Below are 21889 nucleotides of genomic sequence, written 5' to 3' on the forward strand. Positions count from 1 at the left end.
CCACAAACACATGGGCTGCACAGAATTTTGTAGGCTATTCCCATGGAATCTGCACTGCTGCAGTAGGGAGGATGCAGAGTACATGGAGAAGATTCATAGGATTGGGGTGTGAGGCATGGTCATTTAAATGCCATTTCCACAGATAGGAGTTTCCAATACAGCTAGGAGGATGCCTAAAGCAGTGTTTCCCAACCTTTTTTGGGCAAAGGCACACTTGTTTCATGAAAAAAATCTCGAGGCACACCACCATTAGAAAATGTTTAAAAAATTAACTCTGTGCCTATATTGACTATATATAAAGTACAGTGGTGCCCCGCAAGACGAATGCCTCGCTAAACGAAAAACCCGCAAGACGAAAGGGTTTTCCGATTTTTTAGCGGCTTCGCAAGACGAATTTCCCTATGGGCTTGCTTCGCAAGACGAAAGCCCATAGGGAAATCTCCGGGACAGCGGGGAACCCTCCTCCCACCGCAAGCCCTGGGAACAGAGGAGAAGCTGCGCACCTTCCCCTCTGTTCCCGGACCTGTCCTGAAGGCCTGCGGCGGGAGGAGGGCTTTCCTCCCCACCGCCAACATTCAGAATGCTGTTCTGAATGTTGGCGGTGGGGAGGAAAAACCCTCCTCCCACCGCAAGCCCCGGGAAGAGAGGAGAAGCTGCGCGCCTTCCCCTCTGTTCTGGGACCTGTCCTGAAGGCTTGCGGTGGGAGGTCCGGGAACAGAAGAGAAGGCGCACAGCTTCTCCTCTCTTCCCGGGGCTTGCGGTGGGAGGAGGGTTTTTCCTCCCCACCGCCAACATTCAGAACAGCATTCTGAATGTTGGCGGTGGGGAGGAAAGCCCTCCTCCCGCTGCAAGCCTTCAGGACAGGTCCGGGGCAGCAGGCTGCTATCCGCAGCTTGGAGAGCCCTGCGGGGAAGTCCTGCAGGGCTCTCCAAGCTGTGAATGTCTGCCCCGCGCGAGGGGCGCTCTGCTTAAGAGCGCCCCTCGTGCAGGGCAGCAGGCTGCTATCTGCAGCTCGGAGAGCCCTGCGGGGAAGTCCGGCAGGGCTCCCCAAGCTGCAGATGTCTGCCCCGCCCAAGGAGCGCTCTGCTTAAGAGCACCCCTCGTGCGGGGCAGCAGGCTGCTATCCGCAGCTTGGAAAGCCCTGCGGGGAAGTCCTGCAGGGCTCCCCAAGCTGCAGATGTCTGCCCCGCCCAAGGGGCGCTCTGCTTAAGAGCACCCCTCGTGGGGGGCAGCAGGCTGCTATCCGCAGCTTGGAAAGCCCTGCGGGGAAGTCCTGCAGGGCTCCCCAAGCTGCAGATGTCTGCCCCGCCCAAGGGGCGCTCTGCTTAAGAGCACCCCTCGTGGGGGGCAGCAGGCTGCTATCCGCAGCTTGGAAAGCCCTGCGGGGAAGTCCTGCAGGGCTCCCCAAGCTGCAGATGTCTGCCCCGCGCGAGGGGCGCTCTGCTTAAGAGCACCCCTCGTGCGGGGCAGCAGGCTGCTATCCGCAGCTTGGAGAGCCCTGCGGGGAAGTCCTGCAGGGCTCCCTAAGCTGCAGATGTCTGCCCCGCGCGGAGCTCCCGCCGGGCGCGCAAGGCTTGGGGCGGCAGCCTGTTGCCCGAAGCACAGGGAGCCCTCCGGAGGGCTCCCCGTGCTTCGGGCGAGTGTCTGCAAGCCTTGCGCGCCCGGCAGGAGCTCCCGCCAGGCGCGCAAGGCTTGGGGCGGCAGCCTGTTGCCCGAAGCACAGGGAGCCCTCCGGAGGGCTCCCCGTGCTTCGGGCGAGTGTCTGCAAGGCTTGCGCGCCCGGCAGGAGCTCCCGCCGGGCGCGCAAGGCTTGGGGCGGCAGCCTGTTGCCCGAAGCACGGGGAGCCCTCCGGAGGGCTCCCCGTGCTTCGGGCGAGTGTCTGCAAGGCTTGCGCGCCCGGCAGGAGCTCCCGCCGGGCGCGCAAGGCTTGGGGCGGCAGCCTGTTGCCCGAAGCACGCGGAGCCCTCCGAAGGGCGCCCCGTGCTCCGCGCTGCCAGCTGCCGCCCCAAGCCTTGCGCTCTCGCCCGCCTCCTTCCCACGGCACACCAGGCAACGTCTGGCGGCACACTAGTGTGCCGCGGAACACCGGTTGGGAAACACTGGCCTAAAGGACACTCAAATGAGCAGACAATGCGCTATAAATTATTTCAAGTACCTACCAAAGAAAGAGCAGCTTTCCCCAGCATTCTCATTTAAAACATAATTAAAAGTCCAAAGATATCAGTGTCACATCTATGTATGCTTTTAGTGATTCAGAATTTTAAAAATAAAGCATTTCTATTAACCCAAGATGACAAATGATTATGCTACTCTAACAGTCAGATCTCCTCTGCATATTTTCTCAATATACAAGCCCCACTGTGTCCAATGGGACTTCTACTCAGATATATATTCATATGATTGCAGTCTAACTCTTTTAAAACAAGGAAAGTATTAATTTCTGTGACAGCTGAGTACATAGAATGGGCCTGAGATTACAATTATGATGTTAAATATTTAGGACAATCAAAACAATGTTCATCTCAACTATGTAAAATGCCTCCACTGAAAACTTAGCATAGAATTCCCTATTTTTCTATAAAGAAAATCAAGCCTCTATCAATGTGCCCACAGCAGAAACATGTAGCAGCACAAAATTTGGCATTTTATGTAAAGTTCCTGCATCTGGCACCTGGTTCAATAGATATGAAAGGAAAACCTATTAGAAACATAATATGGAAGTAGATTCAAGCATCTGCTTTGGACAAAATTCTAAAGGTTACAAATTCTTTTCAATGATGTAATGATTTATGAATACCATCTATCTCATTTAAAATAATGTCAAGGATAACCCATTTAAATAATTTCACACTAGTTCAAAGGTTGAAAAAACAATATGGGCTGGTAGACTGACGAGAAACTCAAAATACTAGTGCCTTCACTGTTTTCTTTTCGACACCTGCTAAAAATGCTGATGCGAATTTCAGTACGTTTTAGTAATTTAACTTTTTGTTATTTGTTAGTAATTTAACTTTTGTATGCTTTAAAGTATTGTTTTATGTAAACTGCTTTGAGGGTTCTTTTTTAATACAGCAACAATCAAGCAGTATATAAATTTTATGAAATAAATAAATAAATAAATATACTTGAAATGGGCCAGATGTCTAAAGAACAGGGGCTTAAATGCCAATAATATTTTACTCAGCATGTTTGCAGTATGGGTCTCAAGCCATTCCACTCTGTCAATATCATTTGCATAAAGTTGTGTCCAAAATAGCTTGATCCAAGTTATAAACTGCTTGACAAGTCTATCCTGCTATATACTGCCTTTACATTTTAGTAACACTTGTAAAAGGCTCCCATCAAACCAGACACACACTTAACATTATTTGACTTCATGGTAACCAAAACTAGTTGTTCCAAATGACACCCAACTTGATATAAATGGCCAGATCTGTGCTGTATAACGTTATGGTATCGTTTGCCACAGCAGTTTAGAATATGAAGTTGTCTAACTATGCCAGAACAATGCTACAGGTGCCATAGCATTAAAGCCTTTGCAGTCATGCTGAATGTAAATTTGCTAGGGTGGTTGCACATAGTCATGAAGGTGGAAATGTATCCAAACTCGCGGGGGGGGGGGGGGAGAACCTTCCACCAACCTTCCGATCAGCAAACCCAAGAGGCTCAGTGGTGTAGACCACAGCACCACCCGTGTCCCTCTATTTAGTCAGTCTAATTAGCCATTAAAAGTATAATGTATGCTTTACTGTGCTGAGTAGCCATAGGGAACTTCAGAATTTCAAGCACTTGTTTTGCTTTCATCCTCCACCATACATTCTCATCAGATAGTGTTGGGGAGGGTTATGTGGGAGTGCTCTCTCATCAAGGTCTTTTTCATGGACCATCATAATTTTTTATGAATGCTGTTCAAGCCCACGCTTTGAAAAACTGTTTTATTAATTCATAAAAAAAGAATTCACAGATTGTCCAAAGTATCTCTCAAACAACACCTGCTTTCCCTCTCAGCGTGATGCTGCTCATCCCCTGAAGATGTAGTTACAGGCTATTTGAATCCCTAACAAAGGGCAAAAGTAATATTCTATGTATAATGTCTGGCCTTCTGGTTTCCATGGAGACAGAGCAAGGTTGAAAAATATGGAGAGTAGCTTTCCTCTTTGGAGGCATTCAACTGGGGGTAGTGGATATGGTGGAATAAGGTGCAAGTCTGGCCATGGCTGGAGTTTAATTGGATTGGGGTACAATTTAACAGGGGGGGGATGATGTTTGATACCTTATTCAACTTAAAGTGTAGAGGCTAAATGGCCTGTGATAAATATAAAAAAGGTAAACTGAGCATGAATTCAGCTAGTCATGACATATTTTCAAAAAAATAAAATAAAAATAGCAACATTGGGAAAGACTCTGGGCTGCTTCTTGATCCATTAAAATATATCTCATTTTATGAACAAGAGGCAAATGCGCACAACAGGGTGTGCAGGATTGTTCTGATGTGAATCATCTTTCTAAATCCACTTATCAGAAAGCCCCCTATGTCAGTGTGATTAGCAGAGATAACCCTCCTGGCTGCTGGATATGACATTACACCAATACTTGAATAAAACAGTATGAAAGATGGTTAGCTCATCATTAACTCCTCTTTACTGTTCCATACATATCTCCAGTCCGGAGATGTCCTTTTACTCTTTCAGTTCATGACCAAATTTCCTGCAGCTTTGTCTTGCTATCGGTTGTCCTTGTTGCTTCAAATTTAATTTGAGAACATGGTTTCACAGTCTGAATTTCTCTTCCTGCTGTTATTATTTACTTCTAAATCATACTTTCATAAACACTTTTTTTTAAAAAAAGAGGCTTCGCAAAATAAAGTCGTAATGTATTATACTCTCCAGTAGAAGCCTTGGAGAACAGTAGCGGAACTCAAACTCATATTGAATCCCCCTCCCTTTTCTATTTAACACCCATTGTTTTTTGGATAGTCTGCTCAGTATTGCAAAAAGTGGATGGTTAGTTGTCGTTGGGAGTTTTGGAGGGGAGGTAGCTGAGTGCAGAAGCAAGTCACCCTACACCAGCTTCCTGGCAGGTGAGATGCTGTTACTTAACAAGAGAGAGCAGGCAAAGTGGCAGGGAGATCAGCAAAATGAAAACACACCAGTAGAGCCAATCTGGCACTCCTGCCAGTGTGTTTCCAGTGCATCGACCTCTATGCCCCTCTCACTCCCAGTAAGCAACCCACCTGCCAGAAAGCTATGGTCATGGCTACACTCAGTAAGCCACTTCTGTCAGAAGGGAGACAGGAATTGGCTCAGCGGGACCAAGTGGTAATTCTGCATGAAACAGCACAAACGCAGGTAATGGTTTGCAATACAATTATGAATGTTAGGGAAAGCTCGTTCTCTAATGTAAAATGGGCAGGCTTAAAGGATCTGTTTATTTGTTATTACAACCATGATGTCCATCAACCAGAGTCAGGTGCCACACAATGAATGGAAACAATACTACTACACTATAGTCATACACTGAGATAACCTGCAAATACATATACAAATCTACGTCTGTGTTATTACTATAGGTCAAGACTGCCTTCACAAAAACTGAAAACTGGCCAGCAGAGCCACACAAAGTAAACAGTCCAAAGTAAACAGTTAATACATTTTACAAGAGTGGGAACATGAAGACTGAGAAGGAAGAGAATAGGATAATGACTATATTTTCATAATTAGCAGCTAAAAGGAAGAGCATTAATGTGACATGACTTGTAAGTATGAAGTCACTATAGACGAGGAAAATAGACGTCAGGGATGCACAGTTTGCCCAAAGATCAAACAAGTTTTGCTGTGCCTTTCATCAAACAATTGGGAATCAAAAACCTTACTGATATACTTTAAATGTGCCAGTATATTCCAATCTACCATCTGGCTAGCCCTGCTCTAATGAAAAGTGATCACATTTTAGATGAGAAAGTGTGACCAAAGTCCAGGGGGTGAAAAAACCACCTTTAAGAATGCCCCAAAGCAAGACTTTTGATTCCATATGCCTTCTTCTCTTAACCTAGAGCCCCTATTCCATACTGCTTTACAATATGCATTTGAAGCTCTTCAAAGTTTCAAAGGCCCCCTCTACATGAAGAACATGGCCTACTATGGTCCAAAGCCTATTGAGCATGCAGAGAACATCACACAATTCTTATGACAAAAAAGTGGTGCTGTGAAGGCTAGAACTGGTGACCTTATGGCCCAAAGCTTAGACCTAGCCAAGTGAGCTTTCTGTCTTATTTCAACACATAAGGTGACGGACATGTAACTACTTATCAAATGCTATTTGGAGCTATGATGTCTCAGTGACAATTGCCCCTGTGATTGACAGGCAGTGTGAAGCCTTTGAGTTGGTAAGCTATAAATACTAAGAGTCTGGGTCTTTCAAAGTTGCCTGGTCAGTAGGTGCCACCTGTCTGTTTGCACTTCTGGCCCTAGGTTCAACTTCCTTGAGATTTGGCTCTTCTTCCCAGATTCAGCTCAAAACACACCACCTGTTATTTTCTATGTTGTATGGAACAGCCATACAGTTTGGTTGAGTAGAAGAGTCAGTAGGATAACCATGCGAAACCAAGCCAGTTTTATTAAGCACCTTGAATCGCATGTGAAACATAAGCAAGTAAATCTGTTCTTCTGAGTAAGCCAGCTGTTACACGTCAGATTCCACTTGAAAGTCTATCAGTCTTTCTGTGGGGTTGTCTGTCATTTTCTTTGAATAAGAAACTGAGCAAAAAAATTCTCGCAGCTCTACTGCACTTGTTGATTATAACCTGCTAATTCAAGCATAAGGTTAAATATAGTTTCTAATAAAAATGAGACACAAGTTAATCAATAGTATGTTTTATGTCTGAAAATGATTTATGTTTGGCGGGATGTTTTCTATTTCTAGGTATTTATATAGATTACCATTAGTTTGTCTACTAATGTCTTAAAAATTAGTTTCTAAAAAAACTTGCCAGTTTATGAACTGCACATTATAAATTGCAAATAAATATGAGATGTCTGCAAATGTCATTCAAAGCCACGATGAGCAGTTTTATTTTGCAAATGAGCAAGGAGATCACATTCATTTTTTAAAATACCAGTTGCAATTCTAATGGCAACATATTATGTTTCATACTGCTTTTTTTACATCGGGCTAACTCATATGCTGTTTCACTTCATATTCAACAGACCTTGGATATAACTGCTAAAGGTGACATAGCTGCCATCTTAGGTTTGTTCCAACAACAGCAACAAAATGCACAGGGCCCATTTAATAGTTTGTATGTGGCTGCAATAATCAGATTGTATTGTACATACTTTTTTTTAAAAAAAATGTTTTTTATAAATGCATTTTTTATTAAAGTTCAGACATTCAAGGAAGAATTTCATTGAATAGACACAAATATTGCAGTGTCAGAAAGCACAACACAATAATCAGTGGCGTAGTGTGGGTTGTCAGCACCCGGGGCAAGGCAAGTAATTTGCGCCCCCTACCCCGTGGATTTGCGCCCCCTAACCCCCAGATGTTGCGCCCGGTGCGGCCGGCCCCCCCTGCACCCCCCACGCTACGCCACTGACAATAATAGTGCCACCTTTGCTCTCTTGAAGGGATGGGGTCAGTGCTGTTCCTCTGTAAAGTAGTGGATTTTGCCATAGGTGGATTGTAGTACAACAAATTAAGCTTCCCTGAGAGAACATGTAACCTATCAGTAATGGAATATGCCCTGTATTTTAGGTGAGTGGCAAGATGGCTAAAGGAGCTGATAATGAGATGTGGAATCTTTCGTCTCCAGCCTCACAATCCCTTAATAGTGACGGTAAGTAATTAGTCATGCCATTTTATACCACTGTCTCAAGTCCCACATGTCTTTCTGCAAGTTTAGCCTTACTTACAATTTCACTTCAAAGGCCCTTTGTTTCATTGCAGATGGTCAAAATGTGGACTGCTCAGCTACTTCATTAACCCCTTTTCCTTACACCAGGCATATTGTCCTTTTAATTTGAACAAAATTTAAATTTTAAAACAGTGAACCATCTTTTTTTTATAAAAAAAGGTGTTGGTGATAAAGTCAGGATAACAGGATTCACCACATCCTTATCAACAGTATGTAGGAACAATGGGATTTGCTGCACAAACCTGTAATATGTACTGCAGATGTACAAGCCATGTACAGCTTGAATGTAGACAAATAAAACAACACAGTGCATCAAAACAGCATAGAACAGGATTTCTTATACCTGCACATAGATTGTTTTATGACACAAGAAGTTGCCAGTCCACACTGGTTTGTCCATGTTGTCCAACACAGTCGTACCTTGGTTCTCAAATGGAATCTGTTCCGGAAGTCCATTTGACTTCCGAAAACGTTTGAAAATCAAGGCATGGTTTCCAATTGGCTGCAGGAGCTTCCTGAACTTGATCGGAAGCTGCGGAAGCCACATCGGATGTTCGGGTTCAAAGAATGTTCGCAAACCAGAACACTCGCTTCCAGGTATGCAGAGTTCAGGAGCCAAAAGGTTTGAGTCACAAGGCGTTTGACAACCAAGTTATGACTGTATTGTCTACTCTTGACTGCCAGTAGCTGCCCAGGTTCTCAGACAGAGGGGTCTTTCACATCACCTGCTGTTTATCCCTTTTAAGTTTAAATGCCAGGAACTGAACCTGGATCCTCCTGCATGCACAATATGTGGTCCCTCAGTAGCACACGCTTTTTCTGAACATCACTTTGTCCTGTTTAACACTGAGCTTGCTGCCTAAAGTCACACTGTGCAGCCTTTCTCTAATACTAGATATGTGGAGCTAATGATGATTGCTCCTGTCACATACTGAACCATCCACACACACAACATTTCTCCCCCATTTATTGCTGCTTCATAATTTCAGGGTTCAACTCAAGCTCTGAAATGCTCTAAAGCTAAGATCTGTGGATCATGGTACATATCAAACTGCACCATATCCATGTTCAAATCACTGGAGTCCTTTTTGTTACTGTATAGAACACCAAGATCTTTAAATGGGCCCTCTTAATAAAAAATAAAGAATATTAACATAAAAATATATACGTTCATTTTAGGATATTCTTGTCATTACCCTATGGATTTGTCAAAATATTCAGTGTGAGAGCTTGCTGTACATTGTTTTCAAACACAGTTTAACACCATTAAACCCTAAGAAGTGGGTTCCTGGAAATACCTAACATGACATAGATCACAAAATTTGAACCACTCACCTCCCGATATAACTGAACTACTTAACATTTTTCACCAGCTTGTATCACTGTTGTTCTTAACTTTACTGCACATGGCTTAGCAGAGTATATTCTTTTTATACATTTGTTAAAAACAATTCACGCAAAAGTGTGTTTTTTTTGTGCAGGAGTGCCAACCTCTTTTGTGAAGCTTGCATGTTCTTGCTGGCATTCTAAAAGCAGGAGCAGCCAATTCTCCATCAGCCCAACTAGAATGGCCAAAAATCAAAGATGATGGGAGTTGTAGCCCAACAACCCTTGAAGCTACCACATTGGCTACCTCCGCTAAATACATCAAGTTTTATGGTGAACTGTAGCATGAGGGTGTCTTTCACACCCTGCCACCTACATCACACATTCCTTCTTAAGAAAACAAAAACCCATAACCTGAGCTATACTGCAACTCGGTTGGAAACCTTAATAAATACACTGGGTTCCAACTGAGTTTAAAACGTTAAGATCGGAATGTGGAAAATATGAGAACAACAAGAGGAAGGCAGAAATGAAAATATTGGAGATCCAGAGATTCAGAGGTCCAGAGTATGGGAAGCCTGAAAAATTAGTAATTAATAATTTGGATTGCAATTTGGCTGTTTTTTATTATTTTTTAAATTGGATTATCATTTGATGGATTTGTTAATTGGATGTTCTTATTAGAAAACTAGGAAGAATGATTATATATATATATATATATATATATATATATATATATATATGAACCCTTAATAAATACACTGGGAAAAAGAGGTCAAAGCAAAAACTGTTTTTTAAAAAATTGGCAACCATGTGTTAAAGATTTAAACCAGAAGTCTAGTAGTAACTCCAAAAACAGTAGTTTCCTTATCTAACTGGAACTTTCTACAAAAATCTACAACAAGGCTTTGAATTATGAGTAATCCCATTATTAGAAACTAGCATGAATAATAGAAATCAACCATTGATTACTCGTGCATGAGTTTGCTACAACTAGCATATGGTAGTGTTTTCCAGAATTAGAAAGGTCTATCTACACCAGAATATGGGTTGTACCCACAGCAGTACCAACAGATTTCTGCTGCCACAGCAGCACTTCCATTTCTTCTCTTCTTCCCACATGCCTCCAAAATCTCCTCCAGAGTGTCCCCCAACCCTCTGGAGAAGATTTTGAGGGCATACAGGAGACTACAGAGAAGAAGGGAAGGTTCTGTTCTACTAGCACATGTCCCTTGTGCTAGCTCAAGCTCATGCACCAAAGACATTAGCTAGCCTAATACATTTTCACCGAAATTAACTATCAGAATAGGACTATGGTCACTTTGTGACCCAGGTATATTTTACAAATATTCAATTTATTCCTAAACATATTAAAAATGCACAACTGGGATAGCTTAACTGGTAGATCATGAGACTCTTAATCTCAGGGGTCATGGGTTCCAGCCCCAAGTTGGGCAAAATATTCCTGCATTCCAGGGGGTTGGACTAGATGACCCTCGTGGTGCCTTCCAACTCTACAAATTCTATGATTCTGTGCTTCTTTAGATTAGTTAATTCAAATTAATACATAGGTAATTTATAAATTATCAGTTTATTGCCCAGTGAAGCCATGCTACCAATATTACTATACTGTAATACTGCCTTTTGAAAGAGTACCATGAAGTCCAGTAGAATGCCAATAATGGGATTTTGTAGTGTTAAACCAAATCAACAGACTGTTGTACTCCAATATCTCTAGCTGGAGATACAAAACTATGTATGAGAAGCTGCCATTCTTCACACCCTGTGTGGAGAGTTGACTTGGTTTGCCTTGACGGCTCTAGGCCTTCTGCCTTCCATAAAACAGGAGACATATTTAGAGGTTTCCCAGGAATGTGGTGATGTTTTCATGGTAAAGTATTCTGAGGTTGCAGCGCTTGAAAGCCAGTACAGTTCTAACTGATTCACTGCCATTGTGTTGTGCTGAGGCAAGAAGAGAGAAAGGATACAAACAGGTAAAAGCATGAACTTTTGGGTTGGAACCAGAATTCATGCATGCTGGTGAGGGAGGGAGGGAGGTAACCTTTGCTGATTCACTCCTCCAGCAGCAGCTTCCAGTGCCACATCCCAGGAGCATTGGGGACTGCAGTGGAAAGAAAGGAATCAACAAAAGCCACCTCTGCCAGCAGGTTACCTCCCCTGGATAAAAGGCCTTCTGCCAGTAGAAGAAGCTTTTCCATTTTGATCCAAACCGCTGTCTTTTTCGGATTAGCCAAAGTAAAGTTTGTGACTCCTAAACCCTTTTAAAGTTAATTCTCTTGATCTTGGTTGATATTCAGTGCATCTGTTGTATCTATTTCATCTTCAAGTTGTGGGTTCACCTTTCAGAGGCTATATGCAAGCACATAATAGTTTGCTTAGGAGGTAAAAACCTTAAGATCACTCATTTCCCTTTCCCATCCAACTAGTAATTTATCCTGTCCACCATTCTTGCTTCATAGGTAGATCAGCTTGTTTTCTTATGTGCCTTTTTATGCTACTACTTGACTTAAAGCAGCAGGCAAGGTGGCTAAGGGAGCTATCCCATTTTGGGGGGACGTGATATATAAAGGGCTTTCACTCCTTCCCACCACCCATTTATGTAGCCAGCCAGATCCTTCCACATTGAAGGGGTTGCTTCCTGCTAAGATTTGGACTGTCTTGGCTAAGATTTTTGTTTTAAGCCTAGGCCATGTTTATCTGCAATGCCTTATTCCTTAGGGAGGTGAAAGAAAAGGCAAACAAGCACCAGCAGCTGTTATTCCACCTGAATTGTGTATATATTATTTTATTTTGAAAATGTACTCTACAGTAAAACAAGTGTTAGTTTTTTTGTGATTTTTCAGCTAGTTAGGGTTGTTTTTTTGTTTGATTTCCAGCTACAGTTTTTCCTCACTGTAAAACCCACAAAAAAACATTATAAAAATGGATAAGGAATCAAACATAGCTGAATTCTCTCCTCATACAATTTGGCACGGTTCCTCTGAAATCAGCTTTTATTTTCTTACTTCAGCAATCAAATAAACTTCACCATGTGTATAAAACAGCTGTGAGGCAGCATAATAAACTAAGGTGTGACCCTCTGAGTATTCCCTGAACAGAACAGAGCAGCCACCTGCATCATCTTAGCTACTCTTAATAATTGAACACAATATGAATATTAAATATGCAACACAAGGTTCTGTATTTTGCTATTTATAAAAATTTCCTTGTTTAAATGACATTTTTAATGAAAAACATGGAATGCATAGTGCAAAACAGTATTTTCACCATGGAACACTAATTGTTCAGTATTTAAAACCAAATAATTTTTAATGTTTCCATTGAAAGGAATTAACAAGATGCATACTTTCAGAAACATTGGATTTGCTTACAAGAAAGCACTTTTTTAAAAAAAGAAATCTTGATGACTGCTCAAGCATAGCAGTGTATCCCCTAAAATCATTCCTGTCAATATGATGCATCACACAACCAAACCCCACTTAGCTCCATTCTCACTGTAAAATTACTGGTCACACATGCACATCTGTGCCCACACTATAACACCTAGACTTTGTTTTTGTTTTTAAAGTGTTTTATCTTTCCAAATGTTAATAATGAAATTATCAAAAATTCAGTATAGCCAACTCAATTTCAAATCTAATAAATGAAAGACCTCTAAAGAAATACAGAAACTCACCATTGTTTATTGACAATCACTCTGCAGAATAAAATACCCCCCTTTAAAAAGCTTTAGACAAAGGGACATTATTTATCACCCGTCTTGCAGTTCATATTTGGAACTATTCCAAGAGGGGGAAATGGTTATTCCCACCTTACAGAAGAATGCAAAGTTAACTGTATATAGCTGCTTCAGTGCACTTGCCCCAGGCTCCAATACTCTCACTGACATATGTATGAGTAGGGACTGACCAATCCTTTTAATCATCATGGAAAATTAATAATAATTTATTATTTATATGCCACCCATCTGACTAGGTTACCCCAGCCACTCTGGGTGGCTTCCAACAAATTAGAACATGATATAGCAGACACAGATCCCCTTCTTGCACACATGGTTCTCTCCAGCACCACCTGTCCCCCAATATTCACACACTTTCATCCTCCCAACCTTGTGAGAGCCAATGACTGATCCAAGATCATTTAACAAGCTGAACAGGAATTTGAATAATATTCCAAATCCAACGAAGTATCTCAAGTCTTTCCTCACCTGTTTCTGCCAAGGTAGAATCACAGAAACGTAGAGTTGGAAGAGACCCTGAGGATCATCTGGTCCAGTGGTCCACAACCTTTTTTTGGCCATGCCCCACCTAAGCATCTCTAAAATCCTGATCCACCCCCCCCCCCGTCATATAATTCTTATTATTCAGAAAGTGAACGTCCTATTCACGTGGAGGAAGCCTAAAAAGCCATTAACTTGGTCTAAACAAGTTTCCAAATTGTCCCCCTTAAAAATGAAATTGCTCCCCATGTTGGGAACCATGGATCTAGTCTAACCCACTGCAATGCAGGAATAGGAAGCTGTCCCATACGCGGCTCAAACCTGCAACCTTGCTATATTTTGGATTACAACTCCCATCGTCCTTCACTATTGGCCACGCTGGCTGAGGCTGATGGGTTGTAGCCCAAAACATCTAGAGGCATCTAGGCTGGAACAACTGTTCTTTCCAATATGCCATACTGGTACTCATGATGGAGGCATTAATACTGGCATTACAGAAGAGTTGCATGGGAACCTAAGATTATGTAAAAAGCTTTGGACCCCCTGAAGTTGTCATGCTGCCCCCCTCCAACATCATCATTAAGACCACATTGCTTACCTAAACTGATTCCCCGCCCCCTGACATTACACCCCATGAGATTACACTGAGTGGTATTCAGCTAAGTTTTACTCAGGGCATACCCAATGAAATTAATGGACCTAACATAGTCATGTTCATTAATTTAAATGGGTCTACTCTGTGTAAAGGGACGTGGGTGGCACTGTGGGTTAAACCACAGAGCCTAGGGCTTGCCGATCAGAAGATCGGCAGTTTGAATCCCCGCAATGGGGTGAGCTCCTGTTGCTCGGTCCCAGCTCCTGCCAACCTAGCAGTTTGAAAGCACGTCAAAGTGCAAGTAGATAAATAGGTACCGCTCCGGTGGGAAGGTAAACTGCATTTCCGTGCGCTGCTCTGGTTCGCCAGAAGCTGTTTAGTCATGCTGGCCACATGACCTGAAAGCTGTACGCCGGCTCCCTTGGCCAATAAAGCGAGATGAGCGCCACAACCCCGGAGTCATCCGCGACTGGACCTAATGGTCAGGGATCCCTTTACCTTTACTCTGTGTAAAGCTGAGTTGTATACTATCCATTGTTTTACCAGAAAACTAAAACAACGTAGAGAACAACAATATATGTACATGTGGAGATTCCCAACCAACCAACCAATAGGAGACCCTAAACTTACTCTTTTTCCTTCAAAGTTTCAGATGTTTTGATTAAACACCTACATACTTAGTGCAATAAAATTCTTCCTAAAAACTGTTTCTGAATACAGGAACCATGGAGAGTAAGGAACCCAGCAAGTGCTTGCTTACAGCCTCTGAAAGTGAAGTTGATCCAGCTACATCCCTTGCCTTAGAGATGAAATACGCACTGGATCCCAACCGGCAGATCAAGAAAAGAAACAAAGCCCTGCAGGTGAGATTCAAAGACATCTGTGACGCCCAAAACGAGCAGAGAGATAAACAACTCTCTACATTACAGCAGAGTGACAAAAAGGAAGCAAAGCCCATCTCTTACAGAGCAGCTTACCGGAAATATATGACAGTGCCTGCTCGGAGATCAATCCCTAACGTTACTAAAAGTACAGGAGTTCAGACTTCGCCTGAACTCAAAAAGTGTTACCAGACATTCCCCTTGGACCGGAAAAAGGGGAGTATCATCAAAAGCATAGCTTCTGTTGACACTTTTCCAAGTCAAAACAATGGATTCCTAATAGATGTTAAAGATAAAGACAGCAAAATCTCAGGGGAGGCTGCTCAGTGTAGCAAGAAAGTCACTGGATTTGTGACAGCTGAGTTTATTTCACATACTAATGAACGCATGAATGCAATAGAGCAGCCTTCTAGTGACAACTGTTCGGAGACATGTAGAAGCACTGATTTGCACAGCTGTACTAAAGAACCTCCTTCTCTTCAAAATTCAGCAGCTTCTGTTTTAGAAGAGCCTGATTACCAGCTGCATGACAAAGCAAAACACCACAGTGGGCCGTTGGGGAACGAGGAGGCTAATCCATCCACCCATGGAAAAGTGTTCAAGACAGAAGTAGCTTCTGTCTACTTGCCTGCATCCAGTTCTTACGTCTCACTGACGGACCTGCAAAAATCTGCAGCAGGGAATGACTGGTCTCTGTGCCCGACCGAGGAGGACAAAAAAAGAACAGTGCATCTTAATGGTCTGCAATCACAAGCCGTAAGTGCAGCTCAGGCCTGTTCGACGCAGGCACAGTGCCAATCAACCGAATGTAATGAACAGACCCTTCAAATACATGTTTCACCTATGGAAGGAAAACAGCCTTGTCAGACAGCAGTTGCTGTGAGTGAAGGATGCCAACAAATTGTGCCTCACACAGAAGTGGTAGACTTGAAAGCACAGCTACAGATGATGGAGAACTTGATCAGCTCAAGTCAGGAAACCATAAAGGTCTTGTTGGGTGTTATTCAGGAGCTGGAAAAAGGAGAAGCTCATAGAGAAGGGTAAGCTGTTTTTGGAATCTTCCTTAATATGCATGATCACATCATTTGTTAAAATAGTTAAAATGAATTCTACTAAGCAATTTACAGTTCCATTTATATGTTTATGTGCCCTTAATTTTTTACTTTGAATGTGTTAGAACTGCTGTAAGTATACATTCAACTGCATTTGCATCATATTGCTGTATTAATTTGGGGTATTTTCACCAGATAATTATACCTGATTCACCATACCTGCAATACATAATTCAGTGTCTAGCTTGACACTAACATACTAATGCTGCAAATGACCTTCAGTCTATTTCATTTTGTTTCTAATGCACATATAATAAATTAGGATTTTTGAGTACAACTGTGCTCCTAAGATAAACATACTTTTGATATCAACACAACCGATTCAAAAGAATATTGAAATTAAAATATAATCACTTTACATATTGGTCTCAAATCAAAAAGTCATTAAAAATAGTAAAGTTAAGAAATCTTTGCTTAGTTCTTTAAAAACAGATTGCTCTGGGAGGCTAACAGGAAAGCATTCAATGGAATACTCAAACAATCCAAAATATACAGCAGCGTCATTTGACAGAAAGGGAATGCAGAGAGTATTTTAAACATGAACGCATGCGGTCCTGCTTTTGTTCTACAATTTCCTATAAAAGTGTTACTCAGTGTTATTTGTACCAGCATAGCTATTTACTCAGGCTCAGCTAATTAAGTCTTTATCTGATAATTGCAACTTTTGTGCTTTTGGCATCTCATATGCATCCCCCTCCTTCACCCCTTTAAAGATGCATTGTCTTCATTTGCTGGTTAATTCAGCGACTGCATTCTAACACGCATATACTTTTCAAATTAATGATTGCATGCTTCAAACACCTCCATGCTTTCTAACTGTTTTACGTAGCTCTTGCTTCCCCCACTCCAGTAAACATTCCCCCTTTGACTCTTTACATTGAAAGTACCACTATGTTCTGTGCAAAGCTCCTGGTGCTACTCTCACCCTAAGTAAGCAGCTGACTAGTGTACACGCCCTGATTAAAATGGAAGCAGGTTGCTCCCTGGAATAAAGTTGTTAACATTTTATCCCACCCCAAAGGTGCTTGGATGATCAGCTTTACAGAGTTGATTTAAATGTATAGCCTACCATATCCCCAGTGGTGGGGTCAGGTTACACAATTTTCAATACAGCAAGACTCATTTCCTGCTTTTTAGCTGCTTAAATGTGAACTTTTTGTTGTTGCACATCCTTTGTGATTATATACAGTAATTCATTCCTTTCACTGGTGGTGTTAGGTTTCTCAGCATAGTATCTTACTACCTTTCTACAATAGGAAAATTCTATCCAAGTTCTGTTGCTTGTGAACAGTCTAAATATATTTTCCCTTCATATTATTAAGAACAGAGAGTTTTGAAAGTACTGAGGCTGCAATTCTGTATTCACTTACTGAATTCAATGGGATTTACTTTTGAGTAGACTTGTGTAAAATAACTACTACCCTTTTGAGATTTTTGCATCTATTCCTATACAAATCCTAAACTAACTCAGAAATCTGTGCCAGTTTATTTCATTCAAAAACCTCAGCTTTCAAATAACGGAATGCATTTCTCTTACATATAGTCTAATGATCAGCATATTTTCAAGTCAGTCAGAAACCCATCTACTTGGTGATGCTTTGATCCCTTTGATTTAACTGGTTATCAGTGGATGATTTATCAGTGCGCAAGTTTTCAAGATCACAGAGCTCTGCTTCAGATAGATTGCTATCTCACAGTTCTTATTCTGCCTGCCTGAAGTATTCTGCGAAAGCTTAAAGCTATCACCATGCAAATTCCAAACCATCTGACTTTATTAGAGAGCTTAGTTTAAATAGGTTCCATCATCATCATCATCATCATCATCATCATCATCATCATCATCATTATTTATTGTTCCCTGCTCTTCTGCTTATAGAGCATCCAAAGCACCTTCCATCAATCCAAAGCAACTAACTACAAAAGCAGCAAAAATTTCCTCTAATTGCAACAATCAAGTGTGATGTTTCCCTATCAAACCTTTTTAAAACACCACTACCAAGAAAGCCCTGTTTTACAACCAAATTGATGGCCCAGGAAGTAGAGCCTTCAAGGCTGACCTCAAAGCTCAGGCAGATCTATATGGGAGCAGTGTTCTACAGATAACCAAGTCTAAGACCTTTTAGGCTTTCAACTGTGAAACCAACACTTTAAATTGAAACCATAAATACATAAATAACCAGAATAGAATAGCAGCCTTTTCAGATGCTTTGCTGGTCTACAGCCAATGCATTTTGGCCCAAGTTACATTTCCAAGCTGTTTTTCAGGAAACAAGAGTTGTTGTAGTCCAGGAAGAGATAATTGCAGTAGTCTAGTCTGGATTCATTTATTTTAAAGCGCGGGTGGTGCTGTGAGTTAAATCACAGAGCCTAGGGCTTGCTGATCAGAAGGTTGGCGGTTCAAATCCCCACAACGGGGTGAGCTCCCATTGCTCTGTCCCTGGCTCCTGCAAACCTAGCAGTTCAAAAGCCCAAAGTGTTAGGATATTTCTGTTCCACCTTAAAAGGGAGCAGGATGTTTGTGTCCTAGCCGTATGTATTTCCTACAAATACGGAAATATTCCGTATTTCGTAATACGTGCAAGTAGATAAATAGGTACCGCTCCGGCGGGAAGCTAAATGGTGTTTCTGTGCGCTGCTCTGGTTCGCCATGCTGGCCACATGACCTGGAAGCTGTACGCCGGCTCCCTCGCCCAATAAAGCGAGATGAGCACCACAAGCCCAGAGTTGTCCGCGACTGGACCTAATGGTCAGGGGTCCCTTTACTTTTACCTTTAGTCTGGAGTCATTTATTTTAAAGTAAGTGTGCCTACTAGGAACTCAGTCTAAAGCATGGATAAGTGAAGCTGTGTGTCTTCTCCACAACTTCTCATGCACTTGAGATTAAAACTCCTTCTCCCCTCAGGTGCAAAATCTTACTGACTGGTTGAACAATTGTATTTATATATTGCCCTTCGTCAAAATTATTCTGGGGTAGGTCACAACAATACAAGAGTTAACAATATAACCATAGGACGCAGTGATATCAGCAGCAGATTAAAATGCCTGAGTGTGGGGGTTTTTAAGGCCTACAATATTAATGAAAAAGGCCTACAACCTCAGTGCCTTGCAAGCTACTGTGTAACTGGGGCAGCTCATCAACAGAAGATCATAACCAGCCAATGAATAAGCTTTGTATATTGTAATTTAATCATATATTCCAGTGGTTTGAAACAAATCTTCACAGAACCCTTCTCAACATGTGGCAAGAATTCTGGAGCCAGTGACCATGTGAAACTGAAGCACTGTTATTTGTGAACTGAATGCATGACATAGACCATGCCTGAATATTTCACATCAACAGTACATTGAAGGGGAAGACAAGTGACAGTGGTGCAAGCTCTCTTTGAAAATGGGTTATTTGCCATTACTGATGTTCTCTTTGAGGAAACTATACTATGCTCTTCCTGCCTTCCCCAAAAACTGCTTGATCCAATCTAACTTCCTTCAGTAAAGCAAGATTCTTCACATGCTCCGGAACATGCCACACTGTTCAGCAAAAGAGGACTTTCCTCAGTTCATATGGGTTTTAAAAAAATGAAAATTCTATTATGAACTAAATTGTACACATTTCCCAGATACTGTACTTAAATGAGAGGGCCTTTTCTGTGGTGGCACCCCAATTTGCAATGTCTATGCTAGGGAGGCTTAACTTGTGCCAACATTGTAAGAGGGAGGGGGGTTGGTATCAGGTGAAGAACTTCCTGTTTTAGATAGCACTTGAAGTCCTAGTCTGTGTTTAGCTTTTAGGGGTTTTTTTTTGTTAGTCTTGGATTTTTATGAAATTATATTTACTTGTTCTATGCATGTTCTGGGAAGAATATGCTAAGTTTCACCCTAGAGTGAAACCCTGTCCCTTTTACTCGATCTCTCAGCAGCTTTCAACACCACTGACCATCCTCCTTGATCAAATGTTCAGGATGGGAACTGTATTGTGGTGTTTCCATTCCTACCTGCGTCCAGAGAGTTGAGGGAATGCTCCTTGCCCACACATGCAACAGCACATGGGCTATGAGGTTCCACAGGACACTATTTTGTTCCCAGTACTATTTAATACCTATGCAAGTAAGGCAAATGATAAAAAGGTAAATGACCAAGGATACCTTAAGGACTGCCAGAGCTCTTATATCCCTGCTTGATCACAGAGATCATCCAGAAAAGTGGCTTTTAGTTGTCCCCCATGTAGAAGTCAGGCATTTAGTTTTACATGCCCCATGCTGTGGAATACCTTTCCAGCAGAGATTCAGCAAGCACTGCCCTGTTAATTTTCAGGAGCCTCTTGAAGACTTTTTAATGCTGGCAGGCCTATTCAGTTGTTTAAACATTTCCAAACGACTCAGCCATTTTTATGATTATTTTAATGGCATGTTTTATTGTACCTGCTGTATGCCACATTGACATTTTATATGAGTAGGTGGTCTATAAATATTCTTTATTAATAAATGACCCACTCCCTTTCGTGGGTCATACCAAGGACAAGTTTAGGTTGGCTACCAAGGTCAGCCAAAACACATAGACCTCTGGTGATTAAAATACTGTAGTAGTACGCACAACTGCTTGTATATCGAGTAAATAGATCTATGTATTACAGAGAAGATCATGCTGGCCAATGTTATTGTGAGGCTTTTCATTGACATTAACAACTTTAATAGGAAATGTATTTTATTTGTTTGTTTCATTTATGGCACACCTTTCTACCAGTGAACTCGGGGCAGTTTATCCTCACAGCAACCCTGTGAGGAAGGTTAGGTTAAGAGACAGGGACTGGCCTGAGGCCACCCAGTGAATTTCATAACTGACTGGGGGGATCTGAACTCTGGTCCTGCATGTCCTAGTTCAACACACCACACAGCACTTGGCTTTAGTAATATTAGAAATACAAAGGACTCCAAATCTGGGGTGGCCAATCTGTGGCCTTTCTGATTCTGCAGGACATCAAAACCTAACATCTCTTGCCTTTGGGAATTCAGGGGAGTTTGAGTTCAACGACATCTTGAAGGCCACAAGTTATTTACCACTTTTCTAAACCAAGTGGGATTTTCTACTTTTTAAATGTAAGATTGCCTTCTTTTATGAAATCCATGACCCTTTTGCATAAAGATTATATACATGCTACAATAAGGGCTTCTTGAAATCCTATTTCAAAGGCGAAATAAGACCCCTTATGTGTAGCAGTAAATATGTTAGGAATTATTCCAATTATCTCACAAAGTAGATATATTTACATCTGTAGTTTATTTTATTATGTACAGGTAGTTACTCATTTTGGATCCTTGAAGAGAAAGTATGTTATTGTTAAGTAAGATTGGACTATTTGAAGATATTTTAACATCATTGCAGATAACGTCTAAGGTGGAAGCCTTTTCCTATATAGGAAAAACTAGAAAGATTATACCATTGGAGCAAGATTTTAAACAACGGAGCTCTAGATTCTAACAAATGCAGCATTCCACCAATAAACACAAATCAGAGCAGCCATTTTCAGATTTATTCATGAAAATTTATTTTTCCAAAGGAGGATCAACTCTCCTTTACCAACCTGCTTGGTTTCTATGCTATTGCATTTATATTCCAGCTTTTTCTCCAAGGAAGTTGGGGTGGCCTACATCATTCTCCCCTCTTCATTTAATCTCCACAACCACCCTGTTAGGGAGGTTAGGCTGAGAGGCAGTGACTGCCCAGTGACCTTCATGGCCTAGTGGGGATTTGAACCCTGATCTCACAGGTCCTGGTCCAACACCCCAACCTCCATGCCTCACTGGCTATCAGTGACCACTCATGATTCC

The 21889-nt window shown here is 41.8% G+C and overlaps 2 protein-coding genes across 7 annotated transcripts in view; one reads left to right on the forward strand and one right to left on the reverse strand.

Annotated features, from left to right (window-relative positions):
- DOCK1 (dedicator of cytokinesis 1) overlaps positions 1-21889 on the reverse strand; it is a 376896-nt gene that overhangs the window by 188262 nt on the left and 166745 nt on the right. The gene's annotated exons all lie outside the window — the stretch shown is intronic.
- The window catches only part of INSYN2A (inhibitory synaptic factor 2A), a 58289-nt gene that overhangs the window by 9193 nt on the left and 27207 nt on the right, over positions 1-21889 (forward strand). For all 3 annotated transcript variants that reach the window (XM_081863292.1, XM_081863294.1, XM_081863293.1), the window contains 2 exons: positions 7754-7835; positions 14795-15995. In XM_081863292.1, the coding sequence (XP_081719418.1) occupies positions 7766-7835; positions 14795-15995 (1271 nt within the window). In that variant the 5' untranslated portion in view covers positions 7754-7765. The remainder of the gene's footprint in view (positions 1-7753; positions 7836-14794; positions 15996-21889) is intronic.

The sequence above is a fragment of the Podarcis erhardii genome (genome assembly GCF_964252035.2).
Source record: "Podarcis erhardii genome assembly, chromosome: 5".
In the NCBI taxonomy this organism is placed as follows: Eukaryota; Metazoa; Chordata; class Lepidosauria; order Squamata; family Lacertidae; genus Podarcis; species Podarcis erhardii.